Source organism: Nesoenas mayeri, assembly GCF_963082525.1.
Source record: "Nesoenas mayeri genome assembly, chromosome: 3".
NCBI classification, from domain to species: Eukaryota; Metazoa; Chordata; class Aves; order Columbiformes; family Columbidae; genus Nesoenas; species Nesoenas mayeri.
Window position 1 is genome coordinate 28,463,331 of NC_137544.1, and position 15,550 is coordinate 28,478,880.

The 15,550-nt window shown below is 34.5% G+C and overlaps 1 protein-coding gene across 1 annotated transcript in view; it reads right to left on the minus strand.

The window, feature by feature from the left end:
• The window catches only part of EYS (eyes shut homolog), a gene marked incomplete at its 5' end in the record, with an annotated part of 675,648 nt that overhangs the window by 359,015 nt on the left and 301,083 nt on the right, over positions 1–15,550 (minus strand). Inside the window, 2 exons of the mRNA XM_080341398.1 lie at positions 1,846–1,970; positions 5,697–5,821. Coding sequence (XP_080197524.1) covers positions 1,846–1,970; positions 5,697–5,821 — 250 coding nt within the window. The remainder of the gene's footprint in view (positions 1–1,845; positions 1,971–5,696; positions 5,822–15,550) is intronic.

Sequence of the window (15,550 nt, forward strand, 5' to 3'; positions counted from 1 at the left end):
TCTTAATTTAGAGAAAACTTCTGCCTCCACGCAATCCTTTGTGTGTCCACTTCTATAGGGGTATCTTACATAAATGATCTACTGCTCTCAGAATGATGACTCTGCATTGTAAGCAAATAGGAGACCAACAATGAAGAAGCTGGTGGAACTGGAAGTCTCTAAATCCAGAATGCGGTGGTATTCTACTTTTTCTCGTTTTAATTAACACCAGGAGTGAGACCTAGCCTGAAACAATAGAAGTAACAACAATAAAAAATCCCCAAACAAACCAAAACAAACAAAAAACCCACACCAAAAGAACAAGAAAAAAGAAAAACAAAACAAACAAAAAACTAAAACCTATCAACCAAAAAACACAATGAACCAATCAAACAAAAAAAAGGATGCCTTGCCACTGCTGCATTCAGATATGAGCCCTCTGAGTCTAGGAAAAACTTATGGTTATATTGAGGTTAACAAGGCTACATTGAATCCTTTCTCCACACTTTGGATTGTGGAAAATATGGATGCAGGTTCAGGGAACTCATAACCTCTTATTCTGGGAGTGGATGTAAACTTCTTGAAAATATGCTAGTTTCAGGTACCTGTAAAGGTAACCTATAAAGGCTTCCATTATTTGATGCCATGTTTGCACCACACAAAGAAGACAGCCTGGTCCTCATTTACTACTAATGATGGACCACTTGGTATGAAGTTTGATTTGAACTGGAAGTTCCCCTCTGAATGTTTAGTGGAGGCTTGTGTGAAGGACTTAGAAATGTCCTGTGATAAGACCATTAACAAAACAATCTTCAGGTATTTTAGACTTGAACATGTTATTGTCAAGGCCCTGATGAGCCTCATTTTCTGCTGCAGAAAGAAGCCCTGAAACTGGCTAACATCTGAGAAGTTACTAATTTCTTTTTTGACTTAGTTGCAGAGAATCTATGAAGGTATATCTTAATCTTACTTTCAATAACCTATTCCTTCTATTTACAGGCATAAATACACCAAATAAATGTTGCATATATATTAAAATAAGCATCACTGATATAATTTATAAAGAAAAGGTATTCAAATAATTTCAAGCTTGGAGTTGTAGAGATAAGAAATACTGAAGTAAGAAAAATAAATCTAAAAAAAACCCCCAAAATATACACCTTTCTCCCCTTTTTACTAACCCCAAACTATTAAATGATTCTATTAAGCTAAACCTGAAGTGTGATGAAATAAAGCAAAAGCTCAAAGCATAGCTACCAACTGTATGTTTTCAGCTACAGAAAGAACTGGCATAGAAAGGTGGTGGCAACATGGAAATTTCAACCTTAGATGAATACAGCACTGGTATTTATCCACCCTCAAAGGATTCTTTTGGTATGTTAAACAGAGAGAATATAACATAGGACCAAAGCCTACAGGGTCAAGCATTCAAAGGCACTGTTTAATTTAGTTTCAGGGAACTTGTTTTCAAAATATCTGTCTGTGTGCAATAGTTTCAAGTACGAGTTATCTTAGAATGTAAAAATAATAATTGGTATGTGAAATAGAAATATTAATAGGTATGTAAAAATTAATTAGTGTTTAAAAATATTAATGTACTCTGATGACTGACAAAGCCATTATATACACTCACACTTTTCCACTTTTTGTGTATATTAGGTAACTATTCCTCTGGAATACTAGAGTTCCTTTTAGTAAAACAAACAAACAAAATAAAAAGGATGGTTACTAAAATATTGTATTTTTCAGAAAGGCCAGGTTTTGTCTGAGTGGGGTTACAAAGAAAAGGGATTACTTCCAGTATTTTCTGTGCAACAGTGAATAGTCAGGTTAAGGGAAAGACACAAAAGAATGTCAGCATCTCACCACAAATCCTGGTTTGCAAAAACAGGAATAACCAAAGCTGGGATCCTTCTGAACACAGATGCCATGTATGCAGGGGTTAGATATGCACTCATCAACATCCAGCTCACAATGGAGGCCTTCCCATCCTGTCAGGAATAAAAACAAACAAACAAACAAACAAAAACCCAGAGACCCATTAAAATCTAAATCAATTCATTGAGTGTCAATCAAAAAAAAGCTATGGGTAACTATAATCAAACCTCACACACACAAATATATAGTATAGGATGTGTATGAACTGTTTTGTGCTGTATTTTCTCAAAGCATCAAAAAGAAAATGGTTTAACAACAAACAAACACAATCCAAACTAAAAGGACTTTACAATTATACTCCAATGAACATGTATAAGAAAAGCTGATATTTGCTGATTTCTATTTCTGTAAAGACATAAGTAAGCAAACAAGAGTAAAACCTGAATATATTATTTCTTTACTGAATTAACTAACTTGATGGGTTGCCCTTCACCTACAGAATTATCTGTACTGTGACCTTTCTTGTGGCTAAGAATTAGCAAGGGTAAAACACTCCCTGAAACTTATCTCGTTCCAGATCTGGATAGTGCAACAAAAGCCATTTTTTTTTTCAAAATTTGAACTGAAAGAGTATGGAATTGTCTATCTTAAATTTTGACCTTTATCCCATTCATTGAATTTGTGTATTATTGCCACACTGGGGAAGGAAAGCTGGGCATTTAGATATATGAAAATATTTGCAGTTAAACAAAATAAACCTACAATTTTGTAAAATATGCCCAGTTATTGAAGACCACCAGATCTTCTGTCATGATATTCCCACCACCCATTACAGATTTGTTATTTCTTCAATTAAATTTTCCCGTTTCTAAACAAATAAAACCCCGTAGCCTAAAAAGACCCACAAACCCACAAAACAAACAAACACACACAAAACCCCCCCAAAACAACCAACCAACCAAAACAAAACAACAACAACAAAACCAGTCCTTGATTGATGCAAATCTAGTTGCCCTCATCCTGTATTTGCCTCAGAGCGTGCATCGAACAGTTACATTCCAGTCCTGGTTTATCTGCCCTGATAGAAGTGCAGTTTGCCCCAGCTGAAGGCTTCAGCTGTGAGGTCGCTATTAGTTCTAACTGCTGCTGTTGTTGCTTTTTGAGATGAGATGCTATTAGAATACAGTTTACATCTCTCTGTGCTGCTTCTGCACCTGAACAGCCTGCAGCTGCAGCCACAGATCCTGAACATGCATCTATTATTCTAAGAGTATGGTGACTGCTACTGGGACACTAGCTGACAAAATTCATGATCCATTACAAAATAGATTTCTCAGAGCTAAATCAATACCCCTTTCTGGTATCACATGTTGTCACCACATGCTTCATTTTGTTCTCTGGAGGTTTTTGGAAAGCTGCAATCATCTGCCCTCTTCCTCCTTCTGTCTTGCCACTATCCCTTTTCCATTTCATTAAATTCCAACTGTGGATCTGTTGCTGGATATCTCAGACTTTCTGCCTCGTGGAAAGTTCTTGCCATAGTTGTCTTTACAGATCCAAATATAGTCAGTCCCATCTTCACATTCCTATAGGTGAAGCTTAGCAGAGAAATCCAAGACCTATCATAGGTGAACAGTACTAGCCTGCAACAAAAGCAGATTTTTTCCAAGATTTTCTACTTTTTGTCTCTAGAAGGTATTTTTTTCTTTAGCTTCCAATCTCTTCCTTCATTCTGCAACTTTCCAAAAAGCTGTTTTTCCCAATGGTTCCCTTGCTTCTCCAAATCCACTCCCTTTCTGAGTTGTAACCTTCCTTCAGATGTTTCAGAAGCCATGTAACTCAAATGACACTTGAAAATACCACATTATCGAAAAAATACCAACGTATGTAACCATGATACACATACCTGACATGTGTCTCTTTCACTGTGTCTTTTCCTAGTAAAGAAAACATGTAGAGATCTTTCATCCCTACTAATGAATGTTATTATTGAAAGAAGTGTAAAAGAAGGGTATTTTATTCTTGGGTTTGGAGGTGTTTAAATCATGTTGGCAGCAGGAATGAGTTCCAAGGCCCCCAAGAAGCTTCTTCTACTTATATCAAGCATTTCCATGTACAGTTGCATACAGATAGCAGTTACAGTCCTTGGCAGGCAAGCAATTTTAAAATGTCTATATTCAAATATATTGAAAGTATTACTAGCTTTAAAAATAAGGAGAAAAATTTTGAACTTGACAATGTATTCTGTGTGAATCACTGAAATGGCAAATATATATATATATATATTTTACATTTTAAAGTCATCTGTATCGGTAAAATAATATATAGCCATATGCAGTACCAGCTAGAGTGATGGGACACACGGTTTTATCCAGGTAGAATTTAATTGTGCAACTGCACTGAGAGGAAAAAAGATAAACAGTTCTGAAGATAGGTCATGACTCAGGCTTTTAAGATCAGAAGGAACTGTTATGATCATGAATTCTGACCCTCTGTATGGCGAAGTCCAGAAATTTTTCACTCAGTGGTTCATACATCAAGACTATAATGTCTTCCTGCATTACTGAGTGTATCTTAGACATTTAAAAAAAAGTTGCTATAAAGATATTAATCTGTCAGCAAGTTAGTCCTAAAATTAAGACAAAGATACTTCCATTTAAGTCTTCTGTCTTAGAGTGTCATTCCTCAGTACTGATTAAACACATGAGCAAACTGTCCATATTGACTCTCACTACACACACACACAAACATACACACACGCTCTTGCTTCACTATCTCGTATACTTAAAAAATAAAATCTGTCACATATAGTTTTGCCAATTGCAGTAGGGGCACTTCAGAATTAAAAAAAAAATATGTGAAATAAAATCTGATTTTATTGATATTGAATTTATTTGCATGAAGATATCATGGGTGAAGAGAATATTTATCTTCAAGAATATATCTAACCAATTTCTAAAATAATCACTAAGAAATCTTGGACAAATACCATCAAAGAAAGTATTTAGCAGTGCAGGTTGGTGCAATAGGAAATAATAGACTTAAATGGAAAAATTAAAGTTTCAGGAGGTAAGTACCAGTATAATTCTTAAATTAAGAGTAACTGAATTATGGAGCAGAATGCTCCAAGGCATTTATTTATACCCTGCTTATTTTGACAACAGGCTCTTTGTTAATAGACGTGATGGGAGACACTGAGTAGTCCTGAACAGATTAAATTTGTGATTTTGTGACAAGGCAAGCTGATTGTGACCTTTGCTTTTGTATAAATACTAAACTCCTTATACTTTCCTAATTCTCAAGACCTTTGAAAGCAATCTAAGTTAGCAAAAGAAAACAGCTCCCACTTTTTTTTAGAAAGTGCTTATTTTCATTCTGTTTATAATTTTACAGAAAATTTAATCCCTGCCAGAAGGCCTAAGCATGGGTTTGTGTGACAACAACAATAACAATAATAAATGTTGGTTAAAATGTTCTGAATTTCTTTTCAGGCAGTCTTATTTTGTAACTGGTTAAATTATCTAGTTGCTACACATTGCCTGTTCTACTGCTTGGTCGGTAAGTTACATTCGTAAAGAACATACAAAATAAACCTAGCTCCAGATAATTCCTCAGACTCAATGCACTGGTTTTAGTTTTAGGTCATTCTAACATGCTTATTAGAGTAGTTAATTCTCTTTAGATTTCATTTAAAGTGCTTGTCAAAGAGATAGTAGTTTTGTACCTTGTAGATTATATACAAATAAAGAGCTTGATATAATTCACCAATTTTCTCAATAGCGACACTGATAATTTAAAAAGTATAATTGTGTAAGATTGTTCTGTCCGATGTCAGTTACCTTGTTGACATTTACAAGTGTATCCATTTATATGATCTTCACAGGTTGAGCCATGTAGACAGGGTGATGAATTACACTCATTAAGTTCTATTTCACAGAACTGTCCAGAAAATCCAGCGAGACACCTGAAGCAAACAATATTCCAAAGTGTTATACTACACATAACCATTGTATAAAATACACTTTGTGTGGAAACAATTTGTATAAAATATGTGCATTAACAGCAGTGTGGATACAATTAATATAAATTATGAGCATTAACAGCACACAATCTCATTTATTTCTTTGTTTTAAGAAGTATTCTACTCTAACTCTTTTAAGTTTCACACAGTAATCCATGGTGATCTTTTAGGGGATTTATGATGTCAAAACTCAATCACGAATTTCACATCCAGATCATAATCAAACCTAACATTTTCAATTCAGTTTCCTGATTCTAGCAAGGCGAGTACCCTTCTTAATGGGAGACTGTTTAGCTAAGTAACTGCAGTCTATGCATGGAAAACTGCTTGTTAAGAAATGTTGAACCATTAAATGTAACTATAGCATAAAAGCTAAACTTCGGGAACCATGCTTTATCATTCTAGTTTTCAAATATTAGTCATGCTGAAAAAATTATTTCTTTTTTTTTTTTTTTCTCATCATTAATACCAAAATACTTTGGTATGACTTCAACATGTAACTATACACCTGACTCAAACAGATTAACAAGACCTCTAATGAAGCTCAAAAATCTTACTTATCTCATCGTTGAGACACATCCTTGTACACACCTGCACAGCTTTACAGACATCCTCATATATGTTCTGCAGAACAGGGCCATATTTACAACATATTTACATATTTACAACATCTACTTTCTAAAGATGTTTTGTACACAGATATAATTTACATGAGACAGTGTATTCAAAAACTCCTGTTAGCAACCAGGTGGTGCACATCTTGCATGTTGTCTTGGCTCTAATGAAGAGGATAAAACATTATGCCCCACTTAAAAGAAGATGAGTACATTAACAAATTACCTTTGAGTAAATTAGAATAGTCACATCACATATTTCTCAAGGTACTAGATTGTATGAATACAAAACATATCATTGAAATTAAGTGTTTTGCGGTGTCTGTCTTAACTTTCCAGATCCTGAAGCAAAAAGGGAAGAATGATAGACCACAGAACAGGCACATGTAACACTTCTTGAAGGATCATTACAGTCTGTATTTGTAATTTTGTTTTGGTTTATTTCTGCCTTGACTGTTAGAACATATATATTTAATCTTACAAGGAATCCACTCTGAGTAATGGGAATTTGGAATCTACCAAGCCAAGTCTACATCAGCTACAGATGACAGTGATGGCACGTTGCTTGGACAAAGTATAAAGTGACACACACAGTACTCTTTTTCAAATATCTAATTATAACATGCAAAAGAATGTGGATAAGGATTAATGAGTGAGCCCTAAAGGCACCTGAATAGCTCTTTGGCAACAAAACCTCAAGCAAAATATACTGAGAAGGTACAGTTTGTCCTTTCATCTTACTGACAAGTGTCAAAGCCTAGGGTTTAGAACTGGATTAATGCCACCTAACTTCACATACGTTACTGTAATAAACCTAGGATTCTACTGTGCTTACTGGAATAAAGGGTGCAAAGGATGATGCTGTTTACTGAAAGCTTAAACAATTTTCCACCGATATCTTTGTCTTTCCACTGGCTTTATATCATATTAAAAAAAAAAAAAAAATTAAAGGAGTGACTTCTCCCAGATGTGGGAAGGAGGACCAGAAGGATGAATGCCTATAAAATAATGGAAAGAATATTCTATTGAAAAAAAAATAAAAGGGCAACTATTCACAGGGAATACTGTGATACTTTAAACTCTCTTTACCTTTAAAAAAAGAGTGATTACAACATAAACTAGAAGAATTATACATTAATTACGTAAAAATTCTGAACAGAATAACTATACCCATGTGTAGATAAGATGGACAGAATTTACTTTTATCTGCAAAACTCAAAAACTGAGGAAAAGCTTACAAAATCTTTTTAAGGAATTTCCTGTGAGCCGCTTCAAGTAGGTACAGTTTTACATGTGGCATGTATACTTGCTAAAGAGTAGAAACCAGTAAAGCCAGAAGCAGTTTACAGAGTTATTGTGGTCATAACTAAGTGGAGCAAGAGTGACCAGTGGAGCAGGTTGATATAACTCTGATGGAAATAATCAATAGAATGGAATCAGCTTCTTGGATGACCTACAGGGTGACCTACAGCTTGGACGAGCTTTGGATGATTTTCTACTCAGCCAGGCTTGAGACTTCAGAGACACAAACTATAAACTATAGACACTAAAGTAGAAAAATAAAGCTGTAACATTAAGTATATTTATATATATTTATATGTATAAAGGTTTGGTAAAATAATTTGTTTTATACTGAAAACTTTCCAAATATTTATTGTGTAATATTATACAGAGTGATGGTGTCACCACCAACAAAAAAAATATATAAAAAATATTACATTGTCTTAAAAATTGGTATGTTTGGTGGAAAACATAAAGCCATTAAAGCACTTACATATTCAGTAAATCACATCCCAAATATGTCAATTTGCATAAGGCACTCTTTTTCCTAAGTCAGACAGTCATTCAACTTAAAGAATATTTAATAATGTTGCAAGTATTTCACATACTGTTGTGGTTTATTTTTTCTAAATGCTACAATATCGCAGTGTTCAGTTTGGTTGTGTTCAGATAGCATAATTAGATATAAAAGATGCTTCATGACTGCAGAGGCAGGCACTCCATCAACTAAACGATTCTGAGCAATTATGAAACAACTAGCAGTAAGCAAGTTGCTGGCATTTGTAAGTCATAAAAAAACACCTTTATCTCAGCAGCTTTCTCAAATTTCCCAAAGTTGCAATAAATTGTATGCTTTGTTAAGAGTGTTAATGAAGTTAACACTTGTTAAGGTATGAGAAGGAATTCCATAATTTCTTATTTTTCCTACATTCTTACCTTCACCCATATTCCTTTTTTCATAAATTTATGTTTCTCTTCTGCCTATCTACATCCTTCCCTCCCTTCTGTCATTTCTTTTTAGGAGACACAGAAACAATATAATTTACATAAAACTCATATTAGAAATTTTAAGTAGATACAGAACACAGTTCTTATGCTATAAATAATATTAAACTTAACTCACATACTCTGGAACACATTTGTATATTCTGCAAATGAAAACCAGGGGGGTTCAGATAGCTTTCATATCAAGATATGACCACAGCAAATCTTGTACAGTGATTACTATTTATTAAAATAAAATTTATGACTTTATAAGTAAATGCATTCATAGGTTTAGCAGCAAATAACTTTCAGAGCTTATCTAATAAAGAAAGCTAACACATTGTGAAGTCTGAGCTTTTAAAGTTTCAAAGGTATCAGCACAAGATCAATAGTTTGGTACTGAAAGCAGCAAAAAAAACCTTTTCATTTTCTGTAAGATAAATGCATTCACAATTTAATTATGACCAGTTTACATAGATGATGACAAAGGTCTTTCTCTTTTCTATTATTCTCTACAGCTTTTTTTCTCTCATATAAAATACTGAGATTACACGCTGTAAATATAGTCCCTTTCAGTTTTACTTTTATATCAATCATTATCAGGAGTGATCATCTTAATTTGGGCATATGCAATGCAATACTGAACAAAAGACTGAAAAGATTCTATTGAATTGCATGGATTTGAAACAGAAGAATATAACTTTAGTATTTCTACAATGCAGTAAAGAACAGAAATGGGAATAAGTGTCTTAGCAAAATGCTTAGCTGAGAATCCGTGTGGTGTAGAACATGAGAGTTAATTTCCTTCTTCCAGAAAAACATGGTCACCTAGTCACTGTTAAACCTCCTATGCATCTGTATGAGCCAATTCTTTGCAGTTTTCAACCTGCATGTTGACATTAACTGCAAATTGTGATGAAATGATATTTGCAAACTTTCAATTTTGAAATCTTTCCTCATTCATTAATCTCAGCTGGAATGGAAATTGTGTCTTCTACAATGAATGCAGGAACTTGTTAAGAATACCTTGAAGGTCCCATAGGAAAATAAATGGGCATCTGCCTTGGTTATGACAAATGCTGTTTCAATAGCACCATTATTAAGTAGTACAACGAAGAACAGAAATGAAAGGAAGAGGTGTACCTGCCTCGCAGTGTCTAAACTGCCTGCGAAACATGTACACAGATTTAGAATCAGTAGACAGTTTCACCACCCATCTTGTAAAATTCATCCCAAGCCACCTAGGAAACCTGTGAGTCAGAATGATTCTGAAGTGTAACTATAACATCTTAGGCACTTCCCAGCCAAAATTCCTAAATCAGGAGAAAAGTCCCCATCAGTTTGAAGGTGCTTCCTCCTCATGGTTGCCCTTTGGGCTATTGGCTAAAATGTACACATTAAAGATAAATAAGATGAACTTGTTGGTCAAGAATTATTTCACTCAATATAAGAAGAGAAGGGAAGGAAAGTTTAAAAATTAAAGTGTGAGTTTTTTAAATAATATTTTCAGGACAAAGAGTTATCAAGAAATAGCAAGGATAGAAGTGTGAGGCCTTCCCCTTTCAGGATGAAGTTGTCATGGCACTGCTCAACTGGAGGTAAAGATAGCTGGTGCTCTAATGATGCTGCATTAGGGATATGACTATTTTTAATACCCTTTTCATCTAAAAGTCTAAATAGCAACAGCTCTGGGACAAAGACTGTCTGTTCTTGTAAAAGAGCAATTTTCTGGTCCTCCATGTCAGCCTCCAGTCTCTCCAATAGCTAGGGTTAGTCCATCTTAAGCTTCCTCTTTCTTGTCTAAACCCCTGCATCTCTGGAGAGTGTTGGGACTGATAAAGTAGAGATATTTCCAGCTCTATTCTTCTAAAGAAGTCACGTTTCTGTCACAACTGAGTTTTCAAATTCAGCTTCCAGTGAGATGTACAGTTCGAGAAGTTCATTAGTTATCCATAACGTGATTATTTCACTCTCACCATCCCCCAAAGTGCTGAGAAAACAGAGACTGTCATGCTAGGCATTGGTGACACTGAACATTGTTTTTCTCAGAGAGCTAGTTGGCAAAAAAATCAAAGGTTTGTAGGTTTCACTCATATCTGCTATCACAAGTGGTCACAAATATCTTGGAAGATTCAGTCATAGAAACCACTGCTGCCTGGGTCATGAATAGCAGAGTTATGTTGGGAAAATTTATTTTGTTACATCCAGCATTCTAGCTTTATTAAGATGATTTTCACTATGGTTTTCATTACAATCCACTATGGGTGATAGAAGCTGCTCTTTGTCCTTGCCTCACAGGGCTTTGTGGTACTTTGAGTCAGTAACAGTAGAGAGAATACTTATGCACTGAAGGCCTTTTGCCAAAAGCAGCTTGGACATTTAAACTGAGTGAGGCATTATACATAATTAGAGAACAGGCAGGAAAGGGGCTGGAGAATGGGCCTGTAATGGACTCAGTATAAAAGCAATTGGCAAGCCTGAAGCTGGCCTAGTTGAACAGTTCAGGCAAAAAGAAAGATCATTCATTGAGGATGAGTTTGGCTGTCTAAGGGGCTGACATTAATATGAAGAAGAACTGAGAGAGTTGTATAGATACAGAAAGACAGCAGAGTTAATAGGGTGTTGTCTATATGCACTTTGCTGACCTGTTTAGAAAAGATGAATAAGGCCCTAAGAAATGTTCACAGATACAGTAACCTTAAACCACAATTTAAGCATTTATTACTAGAAAATTGACAGATTTACAGAACTACAGGAAATTGTACCATTATTGATATTTTATCAATCAAAGATCAGATAAAATGCCTCTACATGATTTAAGCAGCCCTGTCCCACAGTGTTGCAGACATCCTCCCCCAAGGCTGGCTATACCGTGGGTCAGAAATGGGCTAATTGTTAGTAACAAGAAAAATACGTGCTCTATATATAACATTGAACAATCTAATGCAGGAGCTGCTGCACATGTGAGACTGATCCCACGTCTGCAGTCCTGCTCTTCATTGTATCTAATAAAATAATTAAGGTTGTACATTATGATTTATTAATCAATAATAAGATAGAAATACTTCTTCTAAAGAATTCACAGAATTCACACTGAGAAAATGGTTATTTTTCAATTAGTCCAGAGCTTGTCAGAGTGAACCTGAGAACATTCATGTTTCCACATCAAAGCAACAATCTTTTTTTGAGATTAAAGCTAAAACAGCAGCAGAGGAACGTATTAATGAATCAGAACACAGCTCAGGCAAAATCCCTTTGAATATCTGTTTATTTTACGAGTTCCTCACACTTCAGTATGAACTCTGTCTAGAAAGTCTCTTGTTTCATGATTACTGATCAAAACACTAATGGCAGAAAAATCTGTAACAACCTGAAAGTTGCTCTGCTCCTGAAAACTATGCTAAATAAGACACTTAAGTTATTTTACTAGCTTATCACATAAGTACCTAAGTTTGGTTGTATGTGTTTTGTTTTGTTTGGTTTGTTTTTTTTTTTTTTTATCTTTCCGGTTATTTAAACAAAAAAAAAGACGTACAGCTGCTTCTACACAAATTAGAAATTCCATATTTGTATAAGTATTGGAAAGATCAATCGGAGAAGGGGTAAGGGAACTTCATAGACTTGTTTAAATATTTTAGACAGATGTGGAGTTATTCAAGCCTAATTGGAGTTTTGTAATGACAATTTTGGGCTTGCCAAAATATCTGTATTATTTCCAACACATTTCCATATAAAGAATGAGTAAATCAACAAGAGACTTCAACTCCTAGATGAAATTTTTAATAAAATCCCAAGATGTCCTATGTAAAACTCCTATAAAAAAAGTAGCAGTGATACCTGTTGTCAAAACTTTTTTTTTTTTGTTCAAGACAATTCTGCATTTTGAGGGTTACTGGCATGCATGCATTTCTACTACACCAAATACTACATTTAAATCAACTGCAAAGTGACTGATTAATAATCGCTTAAGAGAATCAAATTAAGGATTTTGATCTGTGACAATTATAGCTGCAGTCATAGTAAAATTTCTTCTATGTGAGTAAATTTTCATCCTCAGAGAAAATGTGTAAGAACCAAAATGTCAGCCAATTTTTTCCCTTCAACTCTAATTCATGTCTTGTTGTAACTCATTGCTCTTTGAGTCTGTTTTGTAACTCATCTTTTGAGTCTATTTTTTATCTGTACCCTTTTCCTTCTTTCTCCCTCTCTTTCTTCATCTGCCTTGTGACCTTTTACAGCTTATGAATAATTTGTATATCTGTGAGATATAAGTTTCAGAAAAAAAAAAACAAAACAAACATGTTTTCTACAACACAGAAGATTATTAAGTTGATCTGGGAGCAACGAATAACAGCAATTGTACTGGTAACAGAGCATTTACGATGTAACCTTTACCTGCCTATGTGACTCATTCAGCCTGATAAAATCAATGAAATTTATGGACCAGTCCTTATTATGAAATTCTTTGGGATATCAATGTTTCTTCATGAGTGTTAACCTTGATGAGTGGGGCAATGCTTTGTTTATACTTCTCACTTAGGTAATTACGACTTTGGACAGAATAATAGATCAATGTGAAAAGCACCTCTCCTGACCAACTGTCTTGGCTAAAATGGTTTTGTAAATGTGCAATGCTTTTTTTTGACATTTGTCATGACTTTTTCAAATCTGCATTTTCTGTTCAAAATAAATCTAGCTAACTGCTCTACTGTAACAGGCTAGCTCTGTCACTGCGTATTTACACTGGGATTGCTATACATTATTAATAAGCTATGAAAAGTCACTGGCTAAATGTCATGGAAACTGAGATATAGCAGCACCATGGGATTCATATAGCAAACAGTTTAGGTTTAATCATCTTGGACCACAAGGTGCCTTGACATTTGCGAGGCAACATTTTCGGTTTTAACTTCCACTGGAATCAGACCTCTATTATCTCTACCATAATTCTCTACTTCAAATGCGATAGAAAGTTTTACTTTCTAAATTAAAAAATGTGAAAAATCGATCAAACATGGACCTTATCACTCATTTCATCGATGCTCATATGCCAGCTTGGAAAGAAAAAAGGAAGAGCAAGGAAGACTAGATAATTCAACCACCTTCAGGATTATTAGAGAAACTTCCTATGAAATATATCACCCTTAACTTAGCACTACTGAGGCATGACCTTCATGAGCAGTATTGACACAACAAACTTCTTCAGAATCTCTTTAATTTCAAAGAAAAAATGAGGAAAAGCAAGAAAAAATGAGGAAGATCACTGATTCATTTTAAATATACATATGATTACAACACGTTTTCTTAAAGCTTTGAAAATTCATTGGGAAAATTAATCTGTAGTGCCAAATAAACTTGCATCCGTTATCATACTTCAGTCTCTAACAGCCAACCTTTTGGATCATAAGTTCCAATTTACTGGAAGCCAATGCATCATTTTTGCCCTTCTAAGTAAGATTATTCACAGAAAATATAAAAAAGACAAATATTATTTTATTCAACTGAAATTATTATTTCTCAAGAAATACAAGAGCAAGCCAAAATCCTGACACTTCTAACATTACTTTGAAAAATGAAATCTATTTTATTTTCAAGTTAGGCTGTGATGTTTATAAAGTTTTGAACGTTCAGAACTTGTATCTTTCAAACTTAACTGCCTCAATTTCTGTGCATCTTTTTTTTTCTTATTTTACACATTTTATATATATATATGTGTATATATATATATATATATTGCCATAATACACATGTCAAAAAAAAAAAAGTTGCCTCATTAATAAATGTATACATTAAGTATCGGTTATACAATGAATGACCACAACCACCCATTCCCCATTTCCCCTGCACCACCTGGGGCAGGGGAGAGGGAGAAGCAGGTGAAGGAGTTGGGAACAAAGTGGTGCAGTTAAGGCAAGGGAAAAAGAGAGCGGGAAGGGAAAATTATTTTAGGTTTTGTCTTTTTTTCTTACCATCCTACTCTATGTTAAATTTGTGATTTATTTAATTTTCCACCAGTTGAGTCTGTTCGCTAGTGGTGCCCCTGTGTTTATTTAGACCCCTGACTTTCTCCATCTAATTTTCTTCCCCTATTCTGTTGAGAAGAGAGAGTGAGTGGGTGGCAGCCAGCCAACTTCAACCCACCCCAAAGCTATATGCGTTTCCAGAGATTTCTACATAACTATTGAAGTTCTCAATTTACTTCCCTACCTCAAGAATTAATTCTATTTACAGTAACCAAGACAGAGACCAAGCCTCTTCAGAGTTTGCCAGAACCTTGCTGAGGAGCTAATCTCAGAAAAACAGCAATATAACATTAATTTCTTCATGATGAACTGACCTGTACTCTAAGCATATTCTGTAAAAAAAAATATTTATATTTTTAAGAAATAATGCAAAATAGCATCATCTGATGACAATGTTTTTGGTGTGGTCAGGAAAATTTGTATGAACCGCTAGATCTGCATACTGCCCATTAACACAACACTATATATAACATTAATTTGATTCAAATTAAAAAAAAAAAAAAAAGGCAGTAGAATATTTTATTGAATTCTTGTTTCATTTATGAAGTTACGGAAACTTTTGATATATTTCCTTTCTGAAAAAAGAGTTTAATAGATATGGGGATGTTACTGTGAACCTAATAGAGAATTCAGAGAGGAAGCTTTTACAATTATCTAACAATGACCAAGCACCTTATTGCTTTAGAATTAACTTCTGTAAGTCAATCACTTCAGCTGATAAACCTTTCTTCTAGGTGTTTCACTATTCTAAGCTTTGCATCATGCGTTTC